This window comes from Pisolithus orientalis (assembly GCF_024613125.1).
Source record: "Pisolithus orientalis strain OTSU chromosome Unknown F5J12scaffold_15, whole genome shotgun sequence".
In the NCBI taxonomy this organism is placed as follows: domain Eukaryota; kingdom Fungi; phylum Basidiomycota; class Agaricomycetes; order Boletales; family Pisolithaceae; genus Pisolithus; species Pisolithus orientalis.
Genome location: NW_026260796.1, coordinates 586,896 through 611,612, shown reverse-complemented (window position 1 = coordinate 611,612; position 24,717 = coordinate 586,896). Strand labels below are relative to the sequence as shown.

At 50.1% G+C, this 24,717-nt stretch overlaps 10 protein-coding genes across 10 annotated transcripts; 6 read left to right on the top strand and 4 right to left on the bottom strand.

Annotated features, from left to right (window-relative positions):
• Window positions 1-40: 40 nt before the first annotated feature.
• Window positions 41-2,806, bottom strand: F5J12DRAFT_833407 (uncharacterized protein). Its single transcript, XM_051745806.1, has 4 exons — window positions 2,527-2,806; window positions 2,084-2,460; window positions 284-1,982; window positions 41-206 (listed from the first exon to the last, which is right to left on the bottom strand). The coding sequence occupies exons 2-4, from the start codon at window positions 2,440-2,442 to the stop codon at window positions 180-182; spliced, it is 2,085 nt and encodes a 694-aa protein (XP_051599759.1). The 5' UTR covers window positions 2,443-2,460; window positions 2,527-2,806; the 3' UTR covers window positions 41-179.
• Window positions 2,807-3,547: 741 nt separating this feature from the next.
• Window positions 3,548-5,093, top strand: F5J12DRAFT_921232 (uncharacterized protein). Its single transcript, XM_051749287.1, has 3 exons — window positions 3,548-3,959; window positions 4,021-4,201; window positions 4,261-5,093. Exons 1-3 carry the CDS (start codon window positions 3,603-3,605, stop codon window positions 4,824-4,826), a joined length of 1,104 nt encoding a protein of 367 aa, XP_051599758.1. The 5' UTR covers window positions 3,548-3,602; the 3' UTR covers window positions 4,827-5,093.
• Window positions 5,094-7,246: 2,153 nt separating this feature from the next.
• Window positions 7,247-8,059, top strand: F5J12DRAFT_833400 (Cyanovirin-N). Its single transcript, XM_051745805.1, has 3 exons — window positions 7,247-7,632; window positions 7,686-7,792; window positions 7,854-8,059. Exons 1-3 carry the CDS (start codon window positions 7,421-7,423, stop codon window positions 7,895-7,897), a joined length of 363 nt encoding a protein of 120 aa, XP_051599757.1. The 5' UTR covers window positions 7,247-7,420; the 3' UTR covers window positions 7,898-8,059.
• Window positions 8,060-9,948: 1,889 nt separating this feature from the next.
• On the top strand, window positions 9,949-10,516 carry F5J12DRAFT_927585 (uncharacterized protein; the record flags this gene model as incomplete). Its single annotated transcript, XM_051749414.1, has 4 exons — window positions 9,949-10,084; window positions 10,132-10,161; window positions 10,218-10,325; window positions 10,434-10,516. 4 exons carry the CDS (start codon window positions 9,949-9,951, stop codon window positions 10,514-10,516), a joined length of 357 nt encoding a protein of 118 aa, XP_051599756.1.
• A 2,744-nt stretch (window positions 10,517-13,260) lies between these two features.
• Window positions 13,261-13,753, top strand: F5J12DRAFT_721193 (Cyanovirin-N; the record flags this gene model as incomplete). The annotated part of the gene is made up of 3 exons (XM_051741297.1): window positions 13,261-13,472; window positions 13,544-13,650; window positions 13,713-13,753. The coding sequence occupies 3 exons, from the start codon at window positions 13,261-13,263 to the stop codon at window positions 13,751-13,753; spliced, it is 360 nt and encodes a 119-aa protein (XP_051599755.1).
• A 288-nt stretch (window positions 13,754-14,041) lies between these two features.
• F5J12DRAFT_113447 (uncharacterized protein) lies at window positions 14,042-15,446 on the bottom strand. The gene is made up of 3 exons (XM_051737998.1): window positions 14,446-15,446; window positions 14,161-14,318; window positions 14,042-14,110 (listed from the first exon to the last, which is right to left on the bottom strand). The coding sequence occupies exon 1, from the start codon at window positions 15,306-15,308 to the stop codon at window positions 14,493-14,495; it is 816 nt and encodes a 271-aa protein (XP_051599754.1). The 5' UTR covers window positions 15,309-15,446; the 3' UTR covers window positions 14,042-14,110; window positions 14,161-14,318; window positions 14,446-14,492.
• A 101-nt stretch (window positions 15,447-15,547) lies between these two features.
• Window positions 15,548-15,961, top strand: F5J12DRAFT_721151 (uncharacterized protein; the record flags this gene model as incomplete). Its single annotated transcript, XM_051741292.1, has 3 exons — window positions 15,548-15,741; window positions 15,816-15,830; window positions 15,895-15,961. The coding sequence occupies 3 exons, from the start codon at window positions 15,548-15,550 to the stop codon at window positions 15,959-15,961; spliced, it is 276 nt and encodes a 91-aa protein (XP_051599753.1).
• A 71-nt stretch (window positions 15,962-16,032) lies between these two features.
• Window positions 16,033-18,735, bottom strand: F5J12DRAFT_113425 (GH3 auxin-responsive promoter). The gene is made up of 9 exons (XM_051737997.1): window positions 17,970-18,735; window positions 17,882-17,918; window positions 17,592-17,833; window positions 17,374-17,517; window positions 17,132-17,314; window positions 16,939-17,076; window positions 16,877-16,884; window positions 16,652-16,818; window positions 16,033-16,591 (listed from the first exon to the last, which is right to left on the bottom strand). The coding sequence occupies exons 1-9, from the start codon at window positions 18,585-18,587 to the stop codon at window positions 16,311-16,313; spliced, it is 1,818 nt and encodes a 605-aa protein (XP_051599752.1). The 5' UTR covers window positions 18,588-18,735; the 3' UTR covers window positions 16,033-16,310.
• A 763-nt stretch (window positions 18,736-19,498) lies between these two features.
• On the top strand, window positions 19,499-21,616 carry F5J12DRAFT_905741 (uncharacterized protein; the record flags this gene model as incomplete). The annotated part of the gene is made up of 7 exons (XM_051748706.1): window positions 19,499-19,701; window positions 19,765-20,046; window positions 20,207-20,301; window positions 20,412-20,672; window positions 20,707-20,849; window positions 20,926-21,164; window positions 21,298-21,616. The coding sequence occupies 7 exons, from the start codon at window positions 19,499-19,501 to the stop codon at window positions 21,614-21,616; spliced, it is 1,542 nt and encodes a 513-aa protein (XP_051599751.1).
• Window positions 21,617-21,894: 278 nt separating this feature from the next.
• Window positions 21,895-24,021, bottom strand: F5J12DRAFT_905740 (cytochrome P450; the record flags this gene model as incomplete). Its single annotated transcript, XM_051748705.1, has 11 exons — window positions 21,895-21,976; window positions 22,037-22,195; window positions 22,304-22,429; window positions 22,490-22,568; window positions 22,617-22,806; window positions 22,855-22,868; window positions 22,923-23,028; window positions 23,081-23,196; window positions 23,248-23,388; window positions 23,439-23,774; window positions 23,829-24,021. The coding sequence occupies 11 exons, from the start codon at window positions 24,019-24,021 to the stop codon at window positions 21,895-21,897; spliced, it is 1,542 nt and encodes a 513-aa protein (XP_051599750.1).
• Between the last annotated feature and the right edge of the window lie 696 nt (window positions 24,022-24,717).

The following is a 24,717-nucleotide window of genomic DNA, read 5'->3' as shown; positions in this document are numbered from 1 at the left end:
ATGCACTACTTATACAGAATCACAATCTGGAATCAATATCTCTCCCTACTTCTCCCTACATGATCTGCTCGACAAGTTGGTCGTTCTTTCGGCCCGTGTATTGTCGTTAAATAAAGCATATAAATGGTCAACTTCTTCATTTACTCCCATGGGAAGCGCCCATACTCATGTGAGCGATATCATGGGAAATATTTGTACACCACAAACTAGACGAGCAACAGGCCAAAAAAAGGAAGTTAGTGGCGTGCAACGCCAGAACACATCCAAGTATGGTGGGACTCACACTATCGTAAGGCTGCGCTGGCGGTCGTCCGCGCTGGGGCAGAGAAGCAGGCAGCTCCGGGCGGTCCGCCGCGGGAATGAACGTCCCATGATGATCCTGGAACCCTCCCCTCTCATCTGGATAGTTCCGGAGCTCGGAAGGATACGCACGATCTTCCGGCGCGTAAACGACGTACAAGTTCGGCGTGAGGTGGTCGCCGCGCCTGTTCCAAAACCCGTAGCGCACCCTGCGGGACCAGTTTGCCGGTGGGGATTCTTGCACCGGAGGCTGTGACCCTGAGAGGGTGGGGCGCTCCATTGGCGGAGCTGGGAGTGGATTCTCACGTCTGCTGTTGGAGTAAGGCGATGGGCGGTGCTGCGGGGACGGATTATTTGGTGTGCGTGGCGAAGGTCCGTTGGAGTGGGATGATGATCGACGGGAGTCATGATGCCGCGGGGAGGGATCTGGTGAGGGTCTACTGGAGTACGGAGAAGGGCGGTGCTCATCTTGCCGTGGTTCTCCCGGAGAACGTCCGGTACCGTAAGGTGACCGGTTGTGCCGAGCACGTGGAGAACGGTTGGGAGACGGATCGTTCGAGTACGGTGACCGCCTGTTTCCCAAGCGAGGCGACGGATCGGGCGATGATTCGTCAGATGACGAGAACGGTTCAGCGAGAGGCGCAAAAAATTGGTCTCCACTGGAAGTTGAAGAGACGGTCTCGGGTATCGTGGTCAAGTTCAGCCCGACAGATGGTTCGGTGCGACTGCGCGTTAAGGGACCTGTGCTTCTAGACGAGCGAGGGGCTGAAGAGACGGGGGGCAATCCACTGGACATGTCTTCTGCAAAGTTCGAGTAAGGGTCGCGAGACGAAGTCGCCGTTGGCATGGATGAGTGCCTCATCAGAGGTTGTGCAGAGGGGACTCCTCGGCCTTGGTTTGAGCTAGGCGGAGGGCCGTGTCTGGAAGGTGAACGAGATGCATGTCTTCCTTCGTCCGTGCTGCGACGGGGTGATTGGTAGTGGACTGGCGTTCGCACGATATTAGCTGAAAACGTAGGTTGGAGCTCCGCCCTGGAGGAATAGGAGTCTGGTTCTTGAGTGTACATTAGTGGTTGGGCAGCACGCCCGTTGGCCGTGCTTGACGCTGAAGTGGTTGCAGTTGTCGGAGCCGGGTATTGGTTTCCCGGGGGTGCATGTCCATTTGAGCGACCGGTGCTGAACGACTCCCCACGGGTCAACGTTGAGTGGTGGTGAGATGATGATGATGGCCCGGTTGATGAAGATCGCTGGTGGCTGGAGGACCTGCGCGCAGGTTCAGTTGATTGGCGTCCTGGAGCGGTCGTGTGATGAGTCTCGTGAGGGGTACTGTTAGAGCGATAAATATATTCTCCACGCGACGGAGTAACTCTGTCGGGGGTGTGATAGTACGGTTGAGAAGTAGTGGTAGGGCGCACGGGTGTGCTGTTGGCGGTCGTATTGTCAAACGACCGATTGATCGGTGTATCGTACGAAGCCGCCCTTCTGTCCGCATTGGTGGCAGGTTCTCGCACAGGCGTTGAGGCAGCGCGAGCATGATGAATACCTGATGATGAAGAGCCTTCACGACGAAGATCGAAGGTGCGTTCCGGCCGTGGACGATCCTCGCCATCTGCTAGCAGACTAGGTGGACTCCATATCCAGGGTGTGTGAGGTTCATCGCTATCTTGATCCTCCTTTCTCTCTCTGCAAGCGCCATAATATAATTTTCATTTCGTTAGCGTACCATCAAAAAAAATAAGCATGGAGTGATATAGTAAGAGGCGTCAATCACAACCCCAACGCACCTCTTTACCATACCTTCCAATCCCAAGCCATTATTGGTGAGTTCAGTTTTCCAATAACTCGGAGAGGCCGGGCGGGGAACACGTTTGTATGGGTTGTAATTGGGGGGCATGCCCCAGCCCATTCCGGGTGCCCATGGTTGTTGTCCGTTTTGCATGTGGGGGTTGTATTGCCAGGAGCCGGCATTCCAGCGCGAGGGGGCGCCGTGAGGCATCGGAGGCGGGCCTGGATATCCAGGAGGGAATCCGGCGGCGGGGGGCCAACTACCGGTCCAACCAGCGGGTGGCATGTGAAGTGGTTGGGCTTGCTGTTGCATCAGCTGTGGGTTCGGATGCCATCCTTGTGCGGGTTGTGAGGACATGGCGGGGGCGCTACTGCGCTGCGAGCGACGAAAAAGCGACACCATAAGAGAGACGATCGGGGATAGGAGGACTCTTATTATTACCTGGCAGGCGAGCTGGCCAACAGCGGTTTGTGTGTATGTAGCAACGGGCGAGGAGGGCTTGGATGTGTTCCAGTAGACAATGGTCGGAGGTTCTCAAAACGTATTAATACGCCCCCTCCAATTGTGAAGAAAAGGGACAATTGACCCGTTCTTCGCCGTTGCCGATGACCAGACAGGTACCCGAGCAGTGCTGGCTAGGATGTTCCAAGAAAATGGAACGGACACTAGTGCTCTCCTCCAGTACTCCACGGGAGTCCAACACAGCCAAGCTGACGACCGTCCTTATATTTACACCCAGCAATTGTGACTGGCAAGTTAACACGATGCAACTTATCATTCAGGAAATGTCAAAAGGAACGCCTCTGGACCCACAGCTCAGCGCGGAGTGATAGCGAAGATCACAATTAACCACGCTTTGGGCTTCTCTCACGCCCTCGCCCAGGAGAGCATTACAATACGGTGCTGCTCAGTTAAATTCGTCGCAGAAGGTACTTTGTCCCCGTGAATCGAGGCTGCAAGCCGACGCTATGTATTTGGTAGTGTGTGCCAGAGATGCTACGCCCAGCATGGCAGGAATACTTCTGGTAGGCGCCAGATCTCTTCTTCTGAGTCGACCGTACCTCGAATCATCCATCCGAGGAGCGGAGCGACGCCTGGCTCTCCGCGTCCCCGTCGCGAATCTCCCTGATGGCGACCTCGCCTAGGGCGGATATAAGATGGCTTCCTGCAGTGGAAATGTCTCACTACACCATGCACCTAAAGCATGTCAGCTGATTCGATACTAGCGAGCCAGAGAAATTCCAGTATCGGTTCAGCCTCCCATGAGGCAGCCTGGTAATCTGGGGCAAGCTGTTCATGGAGCTGCTGGAGGAGTCAAAAAGACAATCGACCAAGTGCTTGTGATGGGAACAAGCTTCCATAGATGACAACTTTGATGGTATGCTGAGCACGTTGTTTAGGGCAGGCCTATTCGTGGCAGAGGACAATTGCAGGTCCCTAAGTAATCGCCTAGTGTAGTAAACTCATCTTGCCGTAACGTTTCTTCGATATCTCAACGCAAGGCATCCTCGCAGACGATGGGCGCCGGCCATTACTCTGCTCTGTCCCAACCAACCCTCGGAATGAGTGAACTGGTCTGCAAGACTCTCGACCACGACGCTACTGACATCCTCATCGACAAGTGGCTGGAACACCGCAACGACGCGTACTGGGAATGGTTCCAAAACATAAGACAGCGCAAGCACGCTGCAAACACTCTAAAACGCCAGGTCATCGCTTGGAACAAGGGCGATTTCGTCCCCGAGAATATTTTCTGTCGCACCGTCGACACCAGCAGACTCATTCCCCTCGACCGCACCTGGACAACTCACGTTTACCACCACCGATCCATGCAAGACAGGAAACTCTCCATGATGCCCGTCGTGTTCACCATGGTAATTCAATATTCACTCTCCTTGCTCACCGTTAACTCGGCATCGCATTCGGCTCCTACAGTTACCCGAACTCATGATTCTCAGGGGGATGCATGATCATGGCTGTGACGACGTGTACATCATAGTCACAGATGTGAAGAAGCAGGAGATGGACGACATCACCGACTATTTCAAACTGGTCTGCCGTTATGCCTACGGAAAGAAATGTAAACCAAGCAGAGAAAGCCAAATCCAATACGAACGTATGTTTCTCCCCTTTCCATTTTCCTTTCTATCCCCTTGTCTCATCCCAGTGTCATAGACATGCGTCTCACCCACACACTGCTCAGACAGAGACGTACTCCGTGTTTCCCTCAGATCGACCTCGCCTTCCGTGCAATCCTGTACGAAAAACGCCCTCCCTTTATCATTTTATTCTCCCATCAAACTACTTCATATTCCCAAATCCTGTTCACACACTCGCTCTTCGTACCCGCAGAAGATATCTTTTACGATTTCCCCAGCGGATGTCCAAACCCCTGCTGCAACGACGATTGCGAAATGATCCGCTTCCCTCGACGCGGCCTCGAAGGAGCAGTCGTTTTATCCGTTAAACGTGGTGGAAAGTATGGAAAGAGAGTTAGGGCCAAGGAAATGTGCAATTGGGTCGACTGCACCGCTTCCTTCAGTGAGGATACACGGCAGGGCGACGGTGAAACGAGCAGCGAGGGTTCTCAGAGCAACAGCAATAGGGAATGCAATAGTGGCACCACTAAAAACGGCCTTGTATGCAGCAAGTGCAGACTCGTCAAATATTGTTCCCCAGAGCACCAGAAGAAGGATTGGGAAGAACACCGCAGGGTGTGCGCAAAGCCAGCCAGTGCGTAAACCCGAGCAGTGTCTTCACCCACGCCACGAGTGTCATGATGTATATGTCTTTTTTTAACGTCGTGTCTGTCTCCACGCTTTTATGTTTCTTCTCGATTATTTCCGCTTTTTTCCCGTCATGTTGTTCTGTACGAGTAATATCTACGGGTGTTGCCAGTCACGTAGCTACTACCGTACGCCTCATCTGTCTTTATTAATTTTCTTGTGAGCGAGGCACTCGCGATTCTTGTTGTATGGTATAGGGCCCAGTTGCCAGCCAACCATCTGTCATACCTTTCTTCCATTCATGTGTAAGTTATGGTTATGCAACTAGCAGCTCACGTTTACGACGACGCATCTCCCCCCGTGAACCGATTATACTCTTTGTTAGAACACCAAATCAATGAGCTCACTGGCAAGGTTACAAGCGTTCTCAGGCACGTAGCGAATTAACCCACCGCGCAGGTTGCTGGCCTGGTGTTTGTGTTTCTAGCGGCCCGGTTCCCGTGTTCTCGCAGCACACTCGGTCCGGACGTTTCCCTTCTCCCCCCAGCTCTTTGTAGTCGGCTTGTGGGGGATATGTTTCGATGGGGCACTGTTGACCGTAGCTCGTTGACGGATATGCACATCTTTCCATCTGCTGCTCCCCTGCTATTGGACGTTGTGTTTTGCCCTGCTAGGACGTTAACTTGGACGGTGGCTCTCAACAGTGGTGCTATGAAATTGAAGGATTGGATTTTTCGGTTTCACGGCACCACTGTTATGGACTTCGTCTGCGCCGACAGCCTTTTCAATGCTTACCCCGCGCTTGACGTTGTGTGACCAGTGGCTGATCGGTGGGAAGCTCTTTACAGTGACAGGTTCTGTGTGTGTGCACTGGAAAAGTACGTGACATGGGGAGGTGACGGTGGTTCGTGTACGTGCTTGTCATCGCTGATCAAGAACATCCAGGAGTGCCCGGAGGGCTTATGGTATACAACTCGTGTCACCATAATGCAGTCGCACTTACGGGGATGCATTCCCCCCGATGATGCAATCGTGATAAGATCGTTGGCCTGGCATGAAACTTCTGACTATTCAATATTTGGCAAACATCAAAGTTATCATGTGGTCCCTCGCCTTCACGTTCGCCCCACCTGACGGTAATTACAATTAATGACTCGGTATGCCAACTGACCTAAGGGTTTTTATCAGCAGAACCTTCGGGTCTTCCTGGTCATCAGTATCTGATTTTCTGTTGTTGTTGTTAGTTTGATGGCACTTTCCCTTGTGGTGTTCTTAACTTCTCACCAACCTAACAGTTCTGTCAGCAGACCTTCGGGTTTACACCTGGTCGTGGACCCCTTAGTACCAGTATCTGTATTTATTTCCTTTGGTTGAAAGCTCGACGCTAATTTTCTTCGTGAAGAACTGGTCACCCCACGACGAGGCAGCTGCACTGAGGTCGTGGCAAGCACGGCCTCTAGACTGGTGACCAGACGGTTCTAATGAGGCCACCGGTCACCAGAACACACGGCCCGAATCAGCGACGAAGGTATCTCGCAACACGCCCGGCCGAAATTACTGTTATGAGTTTTACTTAATTTGCGTTAATTCTGGAGAACGTTACGGCGCGCTGGTATGAGGTTTGACTGTCCTGCCAAAGTATCCTTCCGGAGGAGGGGGGTAATATTGGCCAATGTATCGGTATGTTCTTGTCACATAACACTGATGCTGAGCATGCTTGGTGCCAGTACGTGAGAAAGGGACACCGGCTGCGGTGACCGAGGAGTAGTACAAGTTATTTGCAGACGGTAAGTAAAATGGTAACCGGGAATCAGAAGTATCCTGGGGGGGAAGGTTTGATATATCCCCACTTCCTCCCTCAGGGTCTGATATATGTAGGTCCGAACAGGAAGGATAATCTGAAGATGGATATTCCATGCCCACCCTTTGGAAACGGATGATATAACCCCGATCCATGTGGCTTGCACAACACCACAGACCTTTGTGGATGTGAATCGACTTCTAATGTGGTACTCAACTTGAGATATGATGATCAAGCATGGTTCTAAGCAAAAATTTCAAAGTTTTGTTACATTTTATGGGTTAAACTTGAAGTTTAGTCGATTAAACCATACTTTGTACTTCGTTTCAAGTTCTATCCCACATACAAGCCCAGGTACTGAAACACGAATAAATCTCTGTTGTGCAAGGTATTCACAGAAGATAAAAATATCCGGTTGAGAACTTTGTGCTTCCATGACTTCTGATTCAGAGTTGGGTCGGCCGCATGACTAGTCCGGGGGCCCACCACGAATCCGACAAGTATGAGGCGTTTATTTCAGAGGTAGAGCCGTTCAGTCACCGTGCACAATGTACGTACGAAGTGTTTCAGAATGGTAGTGACTTCATAAGTCACAGTACTTACTACACAACAGTTAGTACAGTGCGCCTACCCGCAACTAGAACCATCACTCTCAGAATCCGGGATCCATACATATGTGACTACATTAGACAAGCAAGGGTATAATTAGAACTTCTTACAGGTCGTGGAACAGCTGACCAGATTAAGGAGGAGGGGGCGAGGGGATATAAAGGTCTCGTTTGGCTTGGAACACAGTCTGCAAGAAACCATGCGATTCCTCGTCGTTTCACTCTCACTTGTGGCTGCAGTTACCCTGTGTGCTGCTCAAGACTTCGATGCCAGTTGCTTCAGCTATTACCTGGAAAATACCGAATTCTTCGCAACCTGTCGGACCGACAGCGGCAGCGACCAGTCCACGAGCATCGACTTGAATAACTGCGTCGTGAATAGATCTGGGGCGTTGGAGTGCGTTTCCTCGAGGTAAGTTATCAGTGGAGTGCGGATGAATTATCCCCACTAACTTACGCACACAGCGGAGGCTACTCAGCTTCCTGTGAAGACTGCTCCCTCTCTGGAACTGATCTGGACTGCACATGCGGCAATGGCAGTGGCGGCACCGACTCGGCGTCGGTTAACTTGAGTATGTTGTTCAATATGGTCCAAGACAATACAGAGCTGAAAAACACCTCCATCATGAACAGATAACTGCCTAACCAATAGTAATGGAGTTCTGGTCTGTGCGTGAAGCATTTTATCAGTGTGAACACAAAGCCGTGGAAAGCGCGCGGCGCGGTGGTGTGCAGGACGAATTTCAATGTGTACCTATGTAAACTTGTTGAATACGATTTTGGAAATCTTGGCCTGTAAAATCTCGGGATGGGCGAACGTTTATGGCAGTTGAGTGGGGAGGACTTTCTAACAAATTCTTCATGGCACGCCTGATAGGCTTACTGCAAGGTGTAAATTTTCGTGAATCTTTGTTATTTTGATTGTGACCTCCGGTAACAGGGGCTATTCGTAGGTCCGCACTTCCGAGATCGCCATACTATATATGGTTGCAGTACAAACGAGGTAGGTAGAGGCAGGCTTTAGGGTGGATGAGCTTCGCAGCAAAGACCACTCAGACTAGCCCTCACAGTAAAAGTACATAGCTGTTGCTTACCCTGAGGGACGGGTATAGCACGTTTAGATTTGGTTCCTTCCGCCGTCCCAGAGAGGGTAGTTAGCTATGTCTGTCCGCGAAGTTGGCTTCGGATCCAAGCGCAAAATGCATCTCTGACAGTATTTTCAGAGAAGTGTATGGTCCTGGGATTAACGTATAAGTTTATCTTGGAAGGACACGGAACGTGATGGCGCGAATTCTCGGCAAAGCAAGTACTGACACGTCTGGGATGGACCGGCTGAGTTGCACTGCTACATGTTCGCAACTTGGCTTGTAGTCCAGCTAGCAATTCGTCGACCCGTTCAACTACAGGCCAGCTCGACAGCTTTCCTCGGCTACCATCTTCGATGAAAGTCCATCGATCAACCAATTTGGCCTCTCCCATGCGATTTCCAAAGGCGCTATGAACTGGACGAGGGGAGGGTTAGGATAAGCATCGCCTATAAGCCGAGGTGGTGCCGTGGTGGATCCACTGGTAGAGTCTGACAGGGCATCAAGAAATGCGTGCACGAAACAAGGAGGGAGATAGGGCAGTAAAATGGAACTATAGAAGAGAGTGGGCTACGGAATGTGGTCTTAATGAAGGGACTCTCGAATATCAAAAGAGCTACACATCGATGTGGGTGTTCCTTGAAGCTTTGTTCATGGAGTTGCACCTACACCGCTGTCAGATGTGCACGTGAACCAGGTTCGATAGGCGGTGAGGGGATGACGTAAAGCGCGGTGCAGGAGAGTGATCCTGTAGGAGCTGCTGAGATCGACGTTCGCAAGCATTGCCCTTGTGAACAGCAGACAGTCGAGAGAACGAACGATAAAATGAGCGCATCTGAATGGACACACTACAAGTGCGAAATCGTTGCCCAACTACGCAATGCTCTTGCCTAATACACAGTCAGGGGGTCGACAAACAGAGAGGGACATCGCTACCCGGAACTTCGCCCTTATCATATAGCAAAGATACTCAACGTTCTGGAAGCTTTCTCAGTGCCAGTACATGAGGAAGGGATACCGGGCGCGGTGCTCGAGGAATAGCACAAGTTATTTGCAGACGGGAAGTAAAATGGTGTCCGAGAATCGGAAGTTTCCCGGGGGGGAAGATTTGGTATATCCCCACTTCCTCCCCACGAGACCTGATATGTGAGGTCCTAAGTCTAAACAAGAAAGTTAACCCGAAAACGGGTGCTCCATACCCACCCTTCGGAAACGAACGATATCACCGCAACCCATGGTACTTGCACAAGGTATTCACAAGAAATAAAAATAGCCATCGAGAACTTTGTGCTTTCATGACCTGGTATCAGGCGCCCATTTTAAATGTAAGCCGTTCGATCACCGTGCAAAATGTACGTACGAGATGTTTCAAATTGGCGGTGACTCCGCACTTCCACCGAAGAGGCATACCACTCGTCAGTCACGATATTCACTACACAACAGCTAGTACGGAACGCCCAGCCGCAACTGGAAATCGTTACCCCCAGAATCTGAGCTCTATATGCATGTGACTGCATCAGAATCGCAAGGATATAATTAGAATTTCTCATAGGTCACGGAACAGCTGACCAGGGTAAGGAGGGGAGGGAGGGGGGGAGAGGATATAAAGGTCTCGTCTGGGTTGGAACAGTCTGCAAGAAACTATGCGGTTCCTCATCGTTTCACTCTCACTTGCGGCTGCAGCTACCCTGTGTGCTGCTCAGAACTTCGGTGCCAGCTGCTTCAGCTATTACCTGGAAAATACCGAATTCTTCGCGACCTGTCGGACCGACAGTGGCAGTGACCAGTCCACGAGCATCGACTTAGGATAACTGCGTCGTGAATAGATCTGGGGCGTTGGAGTGCGTTTCCTCGAGGTAAGTTATTAGTGGAGCGCGGATGATTTACGCCCTCCACTAATTTACGTATACAGCGGAGGCTACTCAGCTTCCTGTGAAAACTGCTACCTCTCTGGAACTGATCTGGACTGCACATGCGGCAATGGCAACGGCTGGCACCGACTCGTCTTCGGTCAACTTGAGTACGTTGTTTGATCTAGTTCAAACCTATTACAAAGCTGAAAAACAACTCCACCACGAACAGATAATTGTCTGACCAATAGTAACGGGGTTCTGATCTGTGCATGAAGTATATTGTCTGTGTGAACGCAAAGCCGTAGAAAGCGCGCGGCATGGTGGTGTGAAGGAAGAATTTCAATGTGTACCTATGTAAACTAGTTGAATATGACTTTGGGGATCTTGGGCAAAAAAAACACATGAGCGAATATTTATGGCAATCGAATGGGAAGGACTTTCCAACAAACTCTTCATGGCATGCCCTGATAGGCTTGCTGCAAGGTGTAAATTTTCGTGAACCAATGTTATTTCAATCGTGATCTCCGGTAACGTAGACTATTCGTATGTCCACATTGCCGAGATCGTTATACTACACGGTTGCACTACAAACAACGCAAGTTGAGGCAGGTTTTAGAGTGAGTGAGCTTCGCAGCGAAGACCATGCAGACTACAGCTCACAGTAGAAGTACAGGGCTGGGTTACTCTGGGGGAGGAGTGCAGTACTTTCAAATTTGGTTCCTGCCGTGATTCCAGAGAGGGTAATTCGTTCTGTCTGCCCGCTCAGTTAGCTTCGGATCCAAGCGCGAAACGCGTATGGTCCAGGGATTAACATATGAGTTTATCCTGGAGGGACATGTAATAGGACGCCACGAATTCTCGGCAAAGCACTGACACGTCTGGGATGGACCAGCTGAGTTGCACCGCTACAGGTCCGCAAGTTGGTGTGCGGACCAGCTAGCGATTCTTCGACCGTCCAAACAGAGGTCAGATCGCCCGCGCCCCTCGGATACCATCTCTGACGAAAGCCATGATTAGCCAATTTGGACTCTTCCGTCTGATTTCCAAAGGAGCTAAGGCTATGGGCTGGACGAGAGGAGGGTTAGGATAAGCAACGCCTATAAGCGGAGGTGGTGCCGTGGATGATCCACTGATAGAGTCTGACAAAAGATCAGTAAATGCGTACACGACATAAGGAGGGAATAAAGGAGTAAAAATGGAACGGTAATGAGTATGCTGCAGAGTGAACTCTTAGTGAAGAGTCTCTCGAATATCCAAAGAGCTACAAATCGATGTGGGTGTTCCTCGAAACTTTGTTCGTGGAGTGGCGCATCTAGGTCCAGTATCCTTGAATTCTCGGACGTAATTAGAGCCAAATTTCTTCTCCCCCGCCTTGCACTGTGAAAGGACGCGCAAACGTCGGCGAGGTAAACTATCCGCATACGTTTGCGACGCATTACCCTGGGGCATCGCATCTGCAGCGCAAAGAGGAATCCACTAACAGCCTAAGAGAATTACTCCCCATCTGACACGACGGAGGAGCATAGAAAAATGATCCTACATGGCATAACATCTACACCTACACATTTATTCCCACGTGTTATGTACTGCGCATTGCGATTTTATTTTCATTCCCGCTTTATTTTTTTGTTTCTCTCTTGCTTGCTGTCACAAATTTAGTGGTTGCAGAACATGACATGGAAATTCACTCAACCAAACAGTATAGATCTGCATCTAAACCAAGTCATTGCCACGTAGGATTAGAAAAATTATTGGAAGTCCTGTCGGAATCGTGGGACAGCGCGTGCAAAAAGGGACACTGCAAAAATGTCTCTGCAGCCATGAAGAGGTTGTGGAAGCTGTGCAACATGAAACATTGCCATCATCAGGGGAAACCTCACCAGCAAACCAACCCTACTCTGTAGGATCTGGGAGCCCCTTCCAGTCGTGTTATTTCTGCTACACTCAATTTGTCACTTCTTATTGTAATAAAACATAACGAGGATGTAGCTGGGGCCAAGTGAAAAAAATTGAAGATTTGAAAGATTTCGCAACGTTTCGCGTCTGGTGCCCAATCCATGACCTTAGCAGTAATACAGTTATCTTCATGATGTAGATCAAGCTCGACCGAGATGGTGATCTTTATGTCGCTAGCGTTGCAATCATGAGGAGGCTGGTAATGTCTGGTAGAAAAAAAAAGCGATAGGGTACAAAGTGCAGGCAAGGGTACCCAAATGTGCAGCACAGAGCGGCCAGCTGGGAAAAACGCGCGGGAATAAATTGCAGATGTTACACCATATAAATCCTGCAGGAGCTGCCGCGATCGACGTCCGAAAGCATTCCCTTCGTAAACAGTAGACAGTTGAGAGAACGAACAATAAAGGAAGCGTATCTGAATAGATACACTGCAAATGTGAACTCGTCGCCGAACTACGCGACGCTCTTGCCAAGTTGCTGGCTATTACGCTGAGGTCAACTGATATACAGTCAGGGGGGTTGACTAACAGAGAGGGAGGTTGGTACCCGAAACCTTGTTCTTGTCATACAACATGGATGCTCACCGTACTGGAAGCATGCTTGGTGCCAGAACAGGAACAAGGGAATCCGGCTACAGTGTTCAAGGAATAGTATAAGTTACCTGCAGACGGTAAGTAAAATAGTTTCCTGGCTAATCCATGGGACCTGCACGAGGCATTCACAGAAAATTAAAAAAGTCAATCAAGAGTTAGTGTTTCCATAATTTCTGATTCAGAGCTGGACGGCCACATGACCAGTCCAAGGACCTGACATATCGAGTACTAGCGGTTCATTTCGAGCGTAAAGCCGTTCGATCACCATGTACAATATATGTACGCGATGTTTCAGAATGGCAGTGACTCAGCACTTGCATGGAAGAGGTATACCAATCGTAAGTCGTGATACTTGTTACAGCTAGTTGGAATGCTGCCCAGCTGCAACTGGAAACTATTATTCCCTGAAATCCGGGCTCGACATCAGACATCAAAGAAGCAAGGGTATAAATAGAGTTTCTCACAGGTTACAGAACAGCCGACCGGAGGAAGGGGAAGGGGGGGCAAGAGGATATAAAGGTCTCGTTCGACTTGGAACACAGTTCAAGACACCATGCGGCTCCTCGTCGTTTCACTCTCTTTTGTGGCTGCAGCTACCCTGTGTACTGCTGGGGACTTCGCTGCCTCTTGTTACAACTATTACCTGGAAAACACTGAATTCTTCGCGACCTGTCGAACGGAAAGTGGCAGTGACCAGTCCACAAGCATCGACGTGAATCAATGCGTCACGAATGACCATGGAGCGTTGCAGTGCGTTTCCGCGAAGTAAGGAATTGGAACTCGAGCTGGAGTGCGGGTGACTTACCCTCCCTCCCTCCATTCATTTACGCGCACAGCGGAAACTATGCAGATACCTGTGAAAACTGCTACCTCTCCGGAACTAATCTGGACTGCGTATGCGGAAATGGCAACGGCGGCACCGACTCGGCATCGGTCAACCTCAGTATGTTGTTCAATTCGGGTTCAAACCGGAACAAAGCTGACCTCCACCTCCACCATGAACAGATAACTGTATTGGGAATAGTAACGGGGTTCTGGTCTGTTAGTTGGGCATGAAACATGCTGTCTGTGTGAACGCAAAGCCATAGGAAAGCGTGCGGCGCACTGGTGTTCAGGATAAATTTCAATATGTACCTGCGTAAACTTGTTGAATACGATTTTGGAAATCTTGGGCCGTAAAATCTTGTAATGAATAGGGCATTCACGCAGTCGGATGGGGGAAACTTTCCAACAGATTCTTCATGGCATGCCCTGATAGGCTTGCCGCAAGGTGTAAATTTTCATAAACCGCTATTATTTCAATCGTGACCTCCGGTAACGCACGTTGAGTTGCTCGCATGTCAGCATTGCCGAGATGACATACTACATATGGTTGTAGTGCAAACTAGGTGAACAGAGGCAGGCTTTAGAGTGGGTGAGCTTAGTAGCAAAGAGCATCCAAACTAGAACTCACAGTAGAAAAACGGGGCTGTCGGTTACTCTGGGGGGACCCTCAAATTTGGTTCCCGCCGCGACCAGGGTAATCGAGTGTGATGCTCTCCCGAATTTGCATGAAACTCCACTTCAGCACCGCACATTTTCTTCCAAAGAGGGTGATTAGTGCTATTCCCACTGGGTTGGGATCCAGGCGTGAAAGGCGTCTCAACGTGGTCCTGGAAGTGAGTATATTAGGCTATCTCAAGGGGACATTGAATAGGGCACTCACATGCCACGAATTCGCAGCAAGGGGAGCACATACTGACAGTGGGCACGTCTACCACGGGACTAACCAACTGAGTTGTACTGTTACATGTCCGCGAGCTGGTCGGTAGTCCAACTAGCAATTCGTTGAATGCCCAACCAGAGGCCAGGTCGCCCGCTTCCCTCAGATACCATCTCCGGTGACAGTCCATTGATGGGCCGGTTTGGTCTCTCCCATCTGATTTCCAAAGGCGCGATAAGCTGCACAAGTGGAGGGTTAGGATAAGCAGCGCCTATAAGCGGGGGTGGTGCCGCGGACGATCCACTGGTAGAGTCTGACAGATTGTCAGGAAATGCATGCGCGACGTAGGGAGGTGGGAGGTGGAGGAGTAAAAATGGAACGGTAGAAGAGAGTGCGCTGCGAAGTGTGCTCTTAGTGAAGGGACTCTCGGATATCAAAACAGCTACACATCGATGTGGGTGTTCCTCGAAACTCTGTTTGTGGAGTTGCGCATCCACTGCAGCCGTATGTGAATGTGAACCAGGTCCAGTAAGTGGTTGGAGGAATGATGTAAAGCGCGGTGCAGGAGGGTATGCATGAGTATGCCAAACACCCTCCATTTCTCGAACATAATTGGGGCCAAATTTCTTCTTCTCCGCCTTGCACTGTGCAAGGACACGTAGACGTCGACGAGAAGTATCTGGGTACGTTTGGGACGCGTCACCTTGGGGCATCGCATCCGCAGGGAAAAGAGGAAGCCACCACCAGCCTAAGAGATCTATTCCTCCATCTGATTTGCCGCCAACACGACGGAGGAGCATGGAGAAGTGATCCTGCAGGAGCTGCTGGGATCGACGCTCGAAAGCATTGCCTTTGTGAACAGCAGAGAGTTGAGAGAACGAACGATAAAATGAGCGCATCTAAACGAACACACTGGCCACGTCGCCAGTGAACTCGGCGCCGAACTACTATGTGCGCGACGCCCTTGTGTATTAGCAGAGACTCACTCAGGGGGGGTCAACAAAAAAGAGAGGTCACTAATACCCGGAACTTCCCGGCTCCGAGTCGCACTAGTGGGTTTTTCCTCAACAAACCGAACCAGTGTCCGTTCTCCACTGTCATGTCCTAGTAAGTCCCTTATTGCTTGCCATGCTCGTCGATGACCCAGCCCACCTGTCCATATAGCGTCATCTTCGGTCGTGCCATCAAAACTGAGTACCTCAGTGTTGGTACACTCGTTGCAACCGGTCTTCTCACCTACTGTTCCTTGGGCGGCAAGAAGGATGCCAGCGCAGCTGGAAAGACCATATCCCAGAGAGTAAACGAAGCTACTCCCATAAAAGCTGCATCGAAGTGCGTCATATAACCTGACCGTCATTTCCACACATTGCTCACTGGCAGCTATTTGGTAAAATCAACCGATTTAGAGAGGAAGAAGAATTGTAAGTCTTTTCGCATTATGCACCTCTCGTCGGTGACTAGAGCGTGGGTTTTCTAACGGGGTAGGTTCGACAGTATCAAGCACTTTATTAGTGAAGCAGAGAAGGATGGTGGAGGATCATCACATCACTGAACATCATGTCGTGCCTCTGGTAGACTGGACATGTGATACCGCATAGATGGACTCGCTGTTTCCTACTTAACTTCACACCGGCTCCTAGACAGTGCCGAATTACTCACCGGGGACAAAATACATCCGACAGAGCGTTCCTACTGAGGAAGTGACTTGCATGGAGAACTAGGTCAACCTGAAGCTTCCCGAAGTATCCACCTTTGAAATGCCCTACCAATTCACACAAAGATTTTACAGCTTGGCTATTTCCCACTCCGAAGGAAGAGAGACCTTCAAGATAACTGAGACGATTGTTATATAACGAATAAGTTGCTACCTAGGTGTTCCAAGTCCATTGCACTAATGAGGCTCAAGATGTTGCAGTAGTAAGTACTGAGAATTCTTCGATCACCCTCTCCTCCAGGAACTCCAATACTTCGTGATTAAATACCACAGTTGGCACTTTGATCTGTCCTGCAGCAATATTGTCCTTGCGAACCTTCCATTCTCTGTATTCGCCAAATGTGCCTTGTCGCACCACACGGATCACAGGAGTGCCAATTTTACCAGCGAGAGTTTCTGTGCGGTAGTTGTCGTTCTGCTCGAAAAGGGCGGCTTGCACTTGGGTGACTGCACTTGATACAGAAGTGGCTTTAATCGGACGCTCTGTCAGGAACATCTGGAATCAGAAGAGTGGCGCGAGACACTCACGAATATCGCCCTGCAATTCGGCAAAGAAAGCATATCGCGGAAGAGTCTTCCGATAATCCGCAGCGGCGCAGAACTCGGAGACATTCCCAAGTAACTCGGATGCAGACAGTACCACCTGACGAAGTTGATCCTCGGTGGTTAGTTCATTAGCAATCCGTAAGCCACCACTGGGTGAAGAAAGGTGTCAGCACAACCATCGCTAGTATAAAAGTGCTATGAGCCTACTCTCGGCGCTGGAAAACTTGAGTGAGCGGAAAGGACTTTCAAGAAAGTAAATCTACGCGTACTTGGACATAGTGAATGATGGGTTGTCCGTCACGAGGATCAAAACCAACAACTTCCACAATATCGTTCAAACGGAACCGCCACAAACCATCTCTAGTCGTTAGAATGACTTCGTATCTCTTCCCAACTTCGACCTTCCACTATAGCAACGATGACAGTCAGCTTCTATTCATGCAAAGAGGACTCGACGCGCACTGTTTGGATCACATTTCGCGACTCTTCGGGAGCGTCCTCGGGCAAAAATTCAATGATCTCATCAGACCCCACTACCTTGTACAGACTCGGGTCTCGTTGATCATACGGAAGAGCCAGAAAGGCTTCACTGCAGGTAATTCCAAGAGTGTTCAATGGAATGTCTGGCCCAATGTACTTCCGAATCTGCGTGAATTTTTTAAAATCAATACCCAAGTAAATCAACTCATAGCGCCATGGCTGACCTCAGGGACAGGCATGACGAACGGCCCGCTCGAGATAGCGAAGGCGGTGTGCAAACCAGGCCAGACCTTGGTGAACCATCCTGGTGCATTTGTCTCAATAGCCCGTAGCTCGGCGGTCCGTTTCGGGTCGGCTTTAAAGTAGCGCTGTATGACAGTCGTGTATTAAGCAACGGTTTCGCGCGGGATAGCAATACATAAAAATAAAAATCTTCACCCACCTCAAGGCTTTCCCTTACATGATCAATGCCCTCCAAATCCGGGACTTTGCCTGTCTCGATGCAATCGAGGATGGTGTTCCAGTTGTTTCCGATAGTGTGGCAGAAGTCGCGAAGTACAGTTGTGAACATGGCGTTAATCAACTCAAGTTGGCGCTCCTGCACGGCAAATAGCGCATGCACAAACAACATTGACCTGTAATCAGGAATGTACGAGACTGCTAGCGGTGAAGAATTATTTGGGACTGCAAGACGGGTCAGTCAACACACTAAGATGGATGGATGTAACCCACGCTTTAGCGTTTGGTAAAAGGGGTCCCTGTCGACAACCTGACGAAACGTTCATTTCAAAGCTCGAGACTCATGATGGAGCACATTTACCATATCATTAAACATACGGACGGTTCCCGTAGACATAATGCAGACAGGCATGCACCGGTCCACTTCGCCATCAACGTTCAACGCAGTAACCACTTGGCGGCTAACGAGAGAATACACTATGCAGTTCTTCCCCCCATTCTTGCTCACAGGGTTAGATGCCTTCATCACGTGTGATGTGGATGTAGACATGTGCTCTGGGTGACGATACTTAGGATAGCTCTTGGGTATTGCGCCGGATGTGCCAGTGGAGTGAACAATAAAAAAGGGCATCCCGGGAGCCATGAGATTCTCGACAGCAGATGCCTTGCATGGCTCTTCGAAGAAGCGGGAAATAAAGGGCTGATAATCGCTGTACTCGGTCAGCGAGACATTGTCGTGGTAGGCCCCCAACAGCTCATCGGGTTTAGACAATAGGTCACTGTCCAGCTGTCCTTGGGTCGTCAGACCGAGCACGTTCCGGAAGTCGGAAAGAGAGTCCGCGTCGTTAAAGTATGCTGAAATAGAGTTGGTCTTGACGAGGTACGAGAGCACTTCCTGCGTGCGCTCTTTGAGACTCCCCACGAGCTCTGCAGTGAGGGAGGAGATTGGCTGCGGGGGGAACTCGTCGGTGGTGAACATAATAGCGATCAACGCTTGAAAGAGAAGGGAAGGGTAGTTGGATCCGGTTCAACGTAGAGGCATCCACATTTATAGAGATCATCCATTTCGAAAGGGGCACAGGTTCGTTGATGTCCGGAAAGTGAACCTACTTAGCCATCGAGCAGACCACAGCACCGCCGCCACAATGTCATAGTGTGATGGACCTGACGCAGATGATTGATCGCTGGTTTATGCAGTGTTTCATCACATGGACAGCTGTTCTTGTCCAAAGCAAAGGAAACATTTACCAACCACCGCCTAGTGCTGGCTCTGGGACAGAAGAAACCTTGATCGCAATGAGACTCTCATTCGCAGCCACGCTTCCGATCCGATCACAGGATTGTCGCATCCTTATAACTATGTGATGCAAGTTTGAAGGCTCGCAAAGTGAGATGCGGGGGCTATGTGGCCTCCGTAAGATACCTCGATGTATTAGGAACTGACATGGGAACAATTAAATGCCCACTGAACACTCACGAAGATGGGCCCTTGATGAACGCTGTGTACCAATGCTACGCGACCGCACACTGGTTCGCGAGGGGCTGACGACAAGCAGGATCTGTCCATTAAAATTTCTGCCCGTCCGGTGGGGCGATGCTGCGGCCTACTGAGGGAGACGCAGTTGAGAAAGGTTCCGGTTGAACACTCATGTTGGAGTCCCGTTGCTACCCGGAATTTGGAAAGTTGCCAACGGCTGCAGGCCGGTCGATTACTACTGGCAACACTACCAACCTGGTTCAAGTCCACCGTTGTCAGCTGTCCGCTTCAGCGTCGAACACGAGACTGCGACAAGCGAAGTCTTTTTTGCTGAGAATCGTTAGAGTAATAGTCGCGGAGTCCTGCCGTCATCGTCTGTCTACCACTGCAAAACAGCCAGCTCAACGACGTCCATGACTGCACCTGGCACTCATTCATCTACGGAGACATCTAATGCGTGCACTGCCCTTCCGTCTCCACCAACCTCGCCGGTTTCTACTGCTGGAAACATCACGACGACGCGCATACGACTAAAGGCAATCAGAGCACCAAGAGCTGCGAGGAACTCTTCGATTGAATCTGTCTCGGTGCAAAGCGAGTGCCGGGACGACTCGTGGTATACTACATCTCCCGCCCCACCGGTGAAAGAGAGCGGCCATGGAACTATCACCCCCGCTAGTATAAAAGCTAAGAGGAGACAATCTTCTATAGCGTACTTTACACCCTCTTCACCCTCACCTTGGGAAAGGGGTGGGCAAAGACATCGACCAAGTTCTAGCCGAGCTGGGCTGAACTCGACGCCTAGTCCATCCACTCGCAGTGAATTACTTGAAGATGAAAATGGAGGTGGGGAGAGGGCGAGCCTCGCAATAAGCCCTTGCTCGCGCCCCTGCGGGGTGAGTGTAAGCTCGCCGGACGGGGTTGACGCCAAGGAGAGAGAGCCACTGACGCTCATCGAGAAGTGAGTCTTTTAAAAGTTTAATATTGCCTACCTGTTCGCTTCTATCCGAGAGCCGACAAAGGATGCTGGCAGCCTTTGCTTTCGTTGTATCATTAACTCTGGTCGCGATTTAATGCGTGCGTTCCTGTGGCCCTACAACTCACACCTTCATTGAAACCAGGCACGCTGATCTGTTGCACTTCATCGCGCAAAAAGAACGAAAATGTCTCGAACTACGTGAGCAGCTGGCTGTTCACGAGAATGAACTTGCAGAACGTGAGTGCTCTAGCGTCGCATTGTAGTGTAGGCGACTCCTTCATCGTTATCGTCTCTTGACTACCACAACTTGCATGTGTAAACGGTATGCTGACACCGTCTCCTTCCAGTGAAACGCAAGTGGGAACGAATCATCAATCGCACTCTGCCAATGGCAGGTAGTGGATACGAGAATCTGGTCTCTACGTCTAGTACGAACGCTGTTCTTGGAAGCACGGCCCTGGATGGAATCAAAGAAGGCGTTCGCAGGATCACTCTTGGACTTAGTGATCTGGGAGGAGGTACCAACACGGAATCATCACAACATATTGCCACACATTTTCAGGACGGAAGCAGTTCCTCTTCGGCGGGTGCTTTATCCGGATTCAGCAGTAGGCCGTTTCTCAATGAGCTCAATGTCCTTAGTTTGCGAGGCTGAAGTTGCAAATGGGAGCACCCACGTCGACGCCGTACGGTCGAGCAGCACCGACGCAATCTCTACAATTCGAAGAAGTGGCAGCCTGCATAGACGGCCTGCCCGATCGCTTCCGAAGGACCCTCCGACACCTGTTAATCTAGTGACAGGTATCGACTTGGGCCACGAATTCCTAAGCACAACCATAGTCGCAGACTGCACCTTCCCAGGTGCAATATTTGAGTTCTGCAGCTCCCGTACTGAGGCAGACCGCCACGTCACCTTCAATCCCTACGAATACTACGGCAGATAAACAATCACGACGCACTACGCTGGCACCTGCGCTTCCGCCACCGTCATCAGTCCCTGGGCTGGGCTCGCTCACGATGGGCGCAAGCGTTGGCAATCCAGTCTCATCATGGATGGGAAGCGTGGGGAAGAAACTGGGAGAAATCCAAGGTGCTGATACGTAAGTTTTCTCGTTTTCGATGCTTAATCATCTGCGCAGTTCTGTTTCTTCGCTTTCTTCTTTGGTCTCTACTCTTGTGTCTGCTCTCTCAGCAATGTAGACTGACTCGACTGTTTCCCCTGTCGAAAAACAGGCTTACCAAGGGTCAGAAACGCGCATCTGTCTTACTTGCAGATGTTTCACACTCCATTATATCTGCGCTCTCTCCATCCCCATCTACAGTGTCCGCCCTCTCGCCCACTTCAAATCCAATATCGTCCCCTCGCGCTCCCTACTCTAACGTGAGTGCAAATAGGGACACGGGGACTCTAAGGACGAACAGTCTCCTTGACGATGATGACGATAATGACACAGTTCGGATCGGACGCGTAATGGTACCTGACTCTGTCAAGGACAAGACCGGCGCCGTAGCGGGGTCAGGGAGCCAAACGCAGGAGGGCCATCTCCTTTGACGATGATGATGACAATTGGAATTGGAACTGGTAGTCCAAGCTCTAAGGTGACAAAGGAATGTACAACTACAGCAGATACCGTGGACGACAGGAATGATACTCTTTGGTGCCTATCGTTTATTTCATTATTCGTTAACCAATACCCGCATATTCTACAGCCACCTAGCCACTCAAGTCAACCTGCGAACCGAACCGACGTATCCATGAATGAATGTATAGATGGGCTTCACCCGTAACGGACAGTACGATTGCCTCTCAGACACACGCCGTCCTGAAAATCAGTAGTGAGGATCCTGTTGGATGAGCTCAGTAGCCTTCGCAGATCGGGCTCTGATTGAACACTTGAATGGCTTGGGGTGACTACGGAAAAAAGGGATCATCAGATACAGAAACTTGTGGGAAAAAAAGACGCATACTAACCTGATGGCACCACTCATGGGATTAATTTCCGGAATGACCTCAAGTCCGTTCTCAACCACCTTCGAGATATCAAAGATAGCAAGTGACATGGCTACCATGATCCACACCGAAGTGTCGGCAAGGTGCATGCCTGTAGGTATTTCAAATTCATTCATTAACCTTCGTTTAACCACAGAAAGCTGCGCAGAGACGACACCGACCAGGACAGATGCTAGAAGAGACGACGTAAGCAAGCGAATGAAAACCGAGTTATCTGACCGATCTCACCGTCGCCCAAAGCCGAAGCACATGTTGCGCGGATCAGTTTGTAATGACTTACCCTCCCCGGGAAGGAAGCGATCGGGATTAAATTCCATGGGATCGGGGTAGGTCAAGGGATCATGCAGCATGCGACTATGGAGAAGGCCATGTTTCATTATTGTGGGCGGTGGCCGCCTGCGATGGAAGACGTACTAGACATTGCTTGCCACCAGAGTTCCTTTGGGAATATAGTAGCCGTTATGAATGTCGTCAACAGTCGAGCAACGTAATACTAAACAAAATCAATGGTATTGGCAGTGAGATCATTAGTGAGACGTACCGACGGGAACGACAACATGCCAACGGAGGACTTCTTTGGCAAGAGCATCAACATAAGGCAGAGATTCACGATCTGCAAGAGTGGGGAGACGGTCAGAACCAATAACGGCATCTATCTCTGCCTGAGCTTTCTTTTGAGCTTCCGGGTAGAGTGTCATGGCCAAGAAGAATGCGAGGTTCGCAGCAACAGTCTGCGGAATGTCTGTCCGTTTGCCCTACGCATGAAATATGTCACTTACTGTATCTGTACCGCCTGTAACATCAGGGTGTAAGCACTATAACAATGCGGAAGCCACTGATAATGTACCGGCAAACATCACCCCAGCTGACCACTTGATACCGTGCTCTTCTTCAGTCGATGTTTTGCGTTCCAACAGGTCTGAGGCGACTGATTTACGAGCAACTCCAGCAGCCTGGTTGGCATAGTAAGTGAGGTCAATGGCATCTCTCTATCGGTTGATTTACCATCTGCTCCTTGACAAACTCGAATGACTGGTTAAACATATCGTGGAGCTCTACACGCGACTCTCTTGCTTTGCGTTTGAAGCCAGCACCAGGGAACCACTCTGGAAGATACGCCACTGGAAAAACAAGTCAATTGACCATACTTGCATACTTGGATGATGACTCACGAGCAGGGATCCTATCGACCATGAAGGTACCTACAGCAGTGTATTGGGCGAAGTCATCTAAGACCTTCCCAGCAAGGTCCACGAGAGGATCACCACCTTCCTGGATACAATACCCATGTGAAATACGCAAAATAATAGCCCCTGCAGTCCTGAAGCGAAAGTTAAGACAGGACAAAAGCAAGGCATATCACATTTAATGTGCATGCGCAGGTAGGCATTCAAGTCAGCAGGCTTGGCCAGGACGCGTTGCAAAAACTTATGGGTCTCCGCCTCCTCGATAGGATGGTATACAGAAACAGCAGCGCGGTTGCCAAGGACACGGTGGAAGTTCCGGCGGTGTTCGCGGAACTTGTCTCCATAGGGCATGAGGACAAGGCCTTCCTTCCATCCAACTAGCTCGCCACCCATGGGAAAGACGGGACGGTCAGAATAGATTGAGCTGTTCTTTTCAAGCACTTCGACGGCAGCATTTGCAGAGTCGAGGACAATGATATGTTGGCCAAATATCTTCAAGTATATCATGGTACCTGTAAAGGTAATGATGAGATTTCGAGGACCAAAGGTGTGAAGGATATACTCACCGAACTTCTCAGCCCAATCAGAGAATGCAAGCCACTGTTTTTCGAAAGGCATGTCCAGAAGGTTACCGAGGAGGGGAAGGGGTTTTGGGCCTGGGGGGAAGGGGTGTGTGTTCTTCTTTGATACGATGCATTTAATGAGATAAATGGCAGTACCAGCCAGCCAGAGATCTAGCCATGACATGGAAGTGGTCATGTTTGGAGGAGACGAGTTGCACAAACTTTGAGGTCAATGGGGGAGAGGAGCGATTCAAGAGCTGATGAATGAGAAGAAAGAAGGGCGGGAAAGTGTACATAGCTGTTATATGTTCTCCGCGGAGGACCGAGATTTTCGTTTTTCCCTTACCTCCTTCTCTTTAGTACTAGTCCCACTGATCTCGGAGGACGTCAGACTCCGAGAGTCATAGGTCATACTTACTAACAAAATAGCATTGACATGTCTTAACTGAACCGGAAATTTGTCTGAGTCAAACACGTATGTTGAGTGAGCCCCGGCGGTTCGCAGATATCATAGGTTGATTTAGGTGCTCAATAGTCTCTCGTAGACGGACCAAAAACTTCATGGGAAACAGTCGTTCCCTCTCGACTATGGCGCTACACACGCGAATGGTTGAGCTGAGGGACCGTCAATTCCTCTTTCCTGTTATTTGAATAAGATTTCACTCTACACGCACTACTCCTAGACGCTCGTTGACCGGTGTGGGAGAAGCTTTTGTCTGGAAAGAACTGTCTGCTTGATAGTGATGATGAAGATGACAAAGTTCACCTCAAACGTGTGAGTACCATTACAGGGCTGGGGACCCAGACACGGAGGATCGTCTCCTCCGATGACGGTGACAAAGGGATGTACATACCTAAACCTTTTAGGCCGCAGTTTCGTTATGTGCGTGCG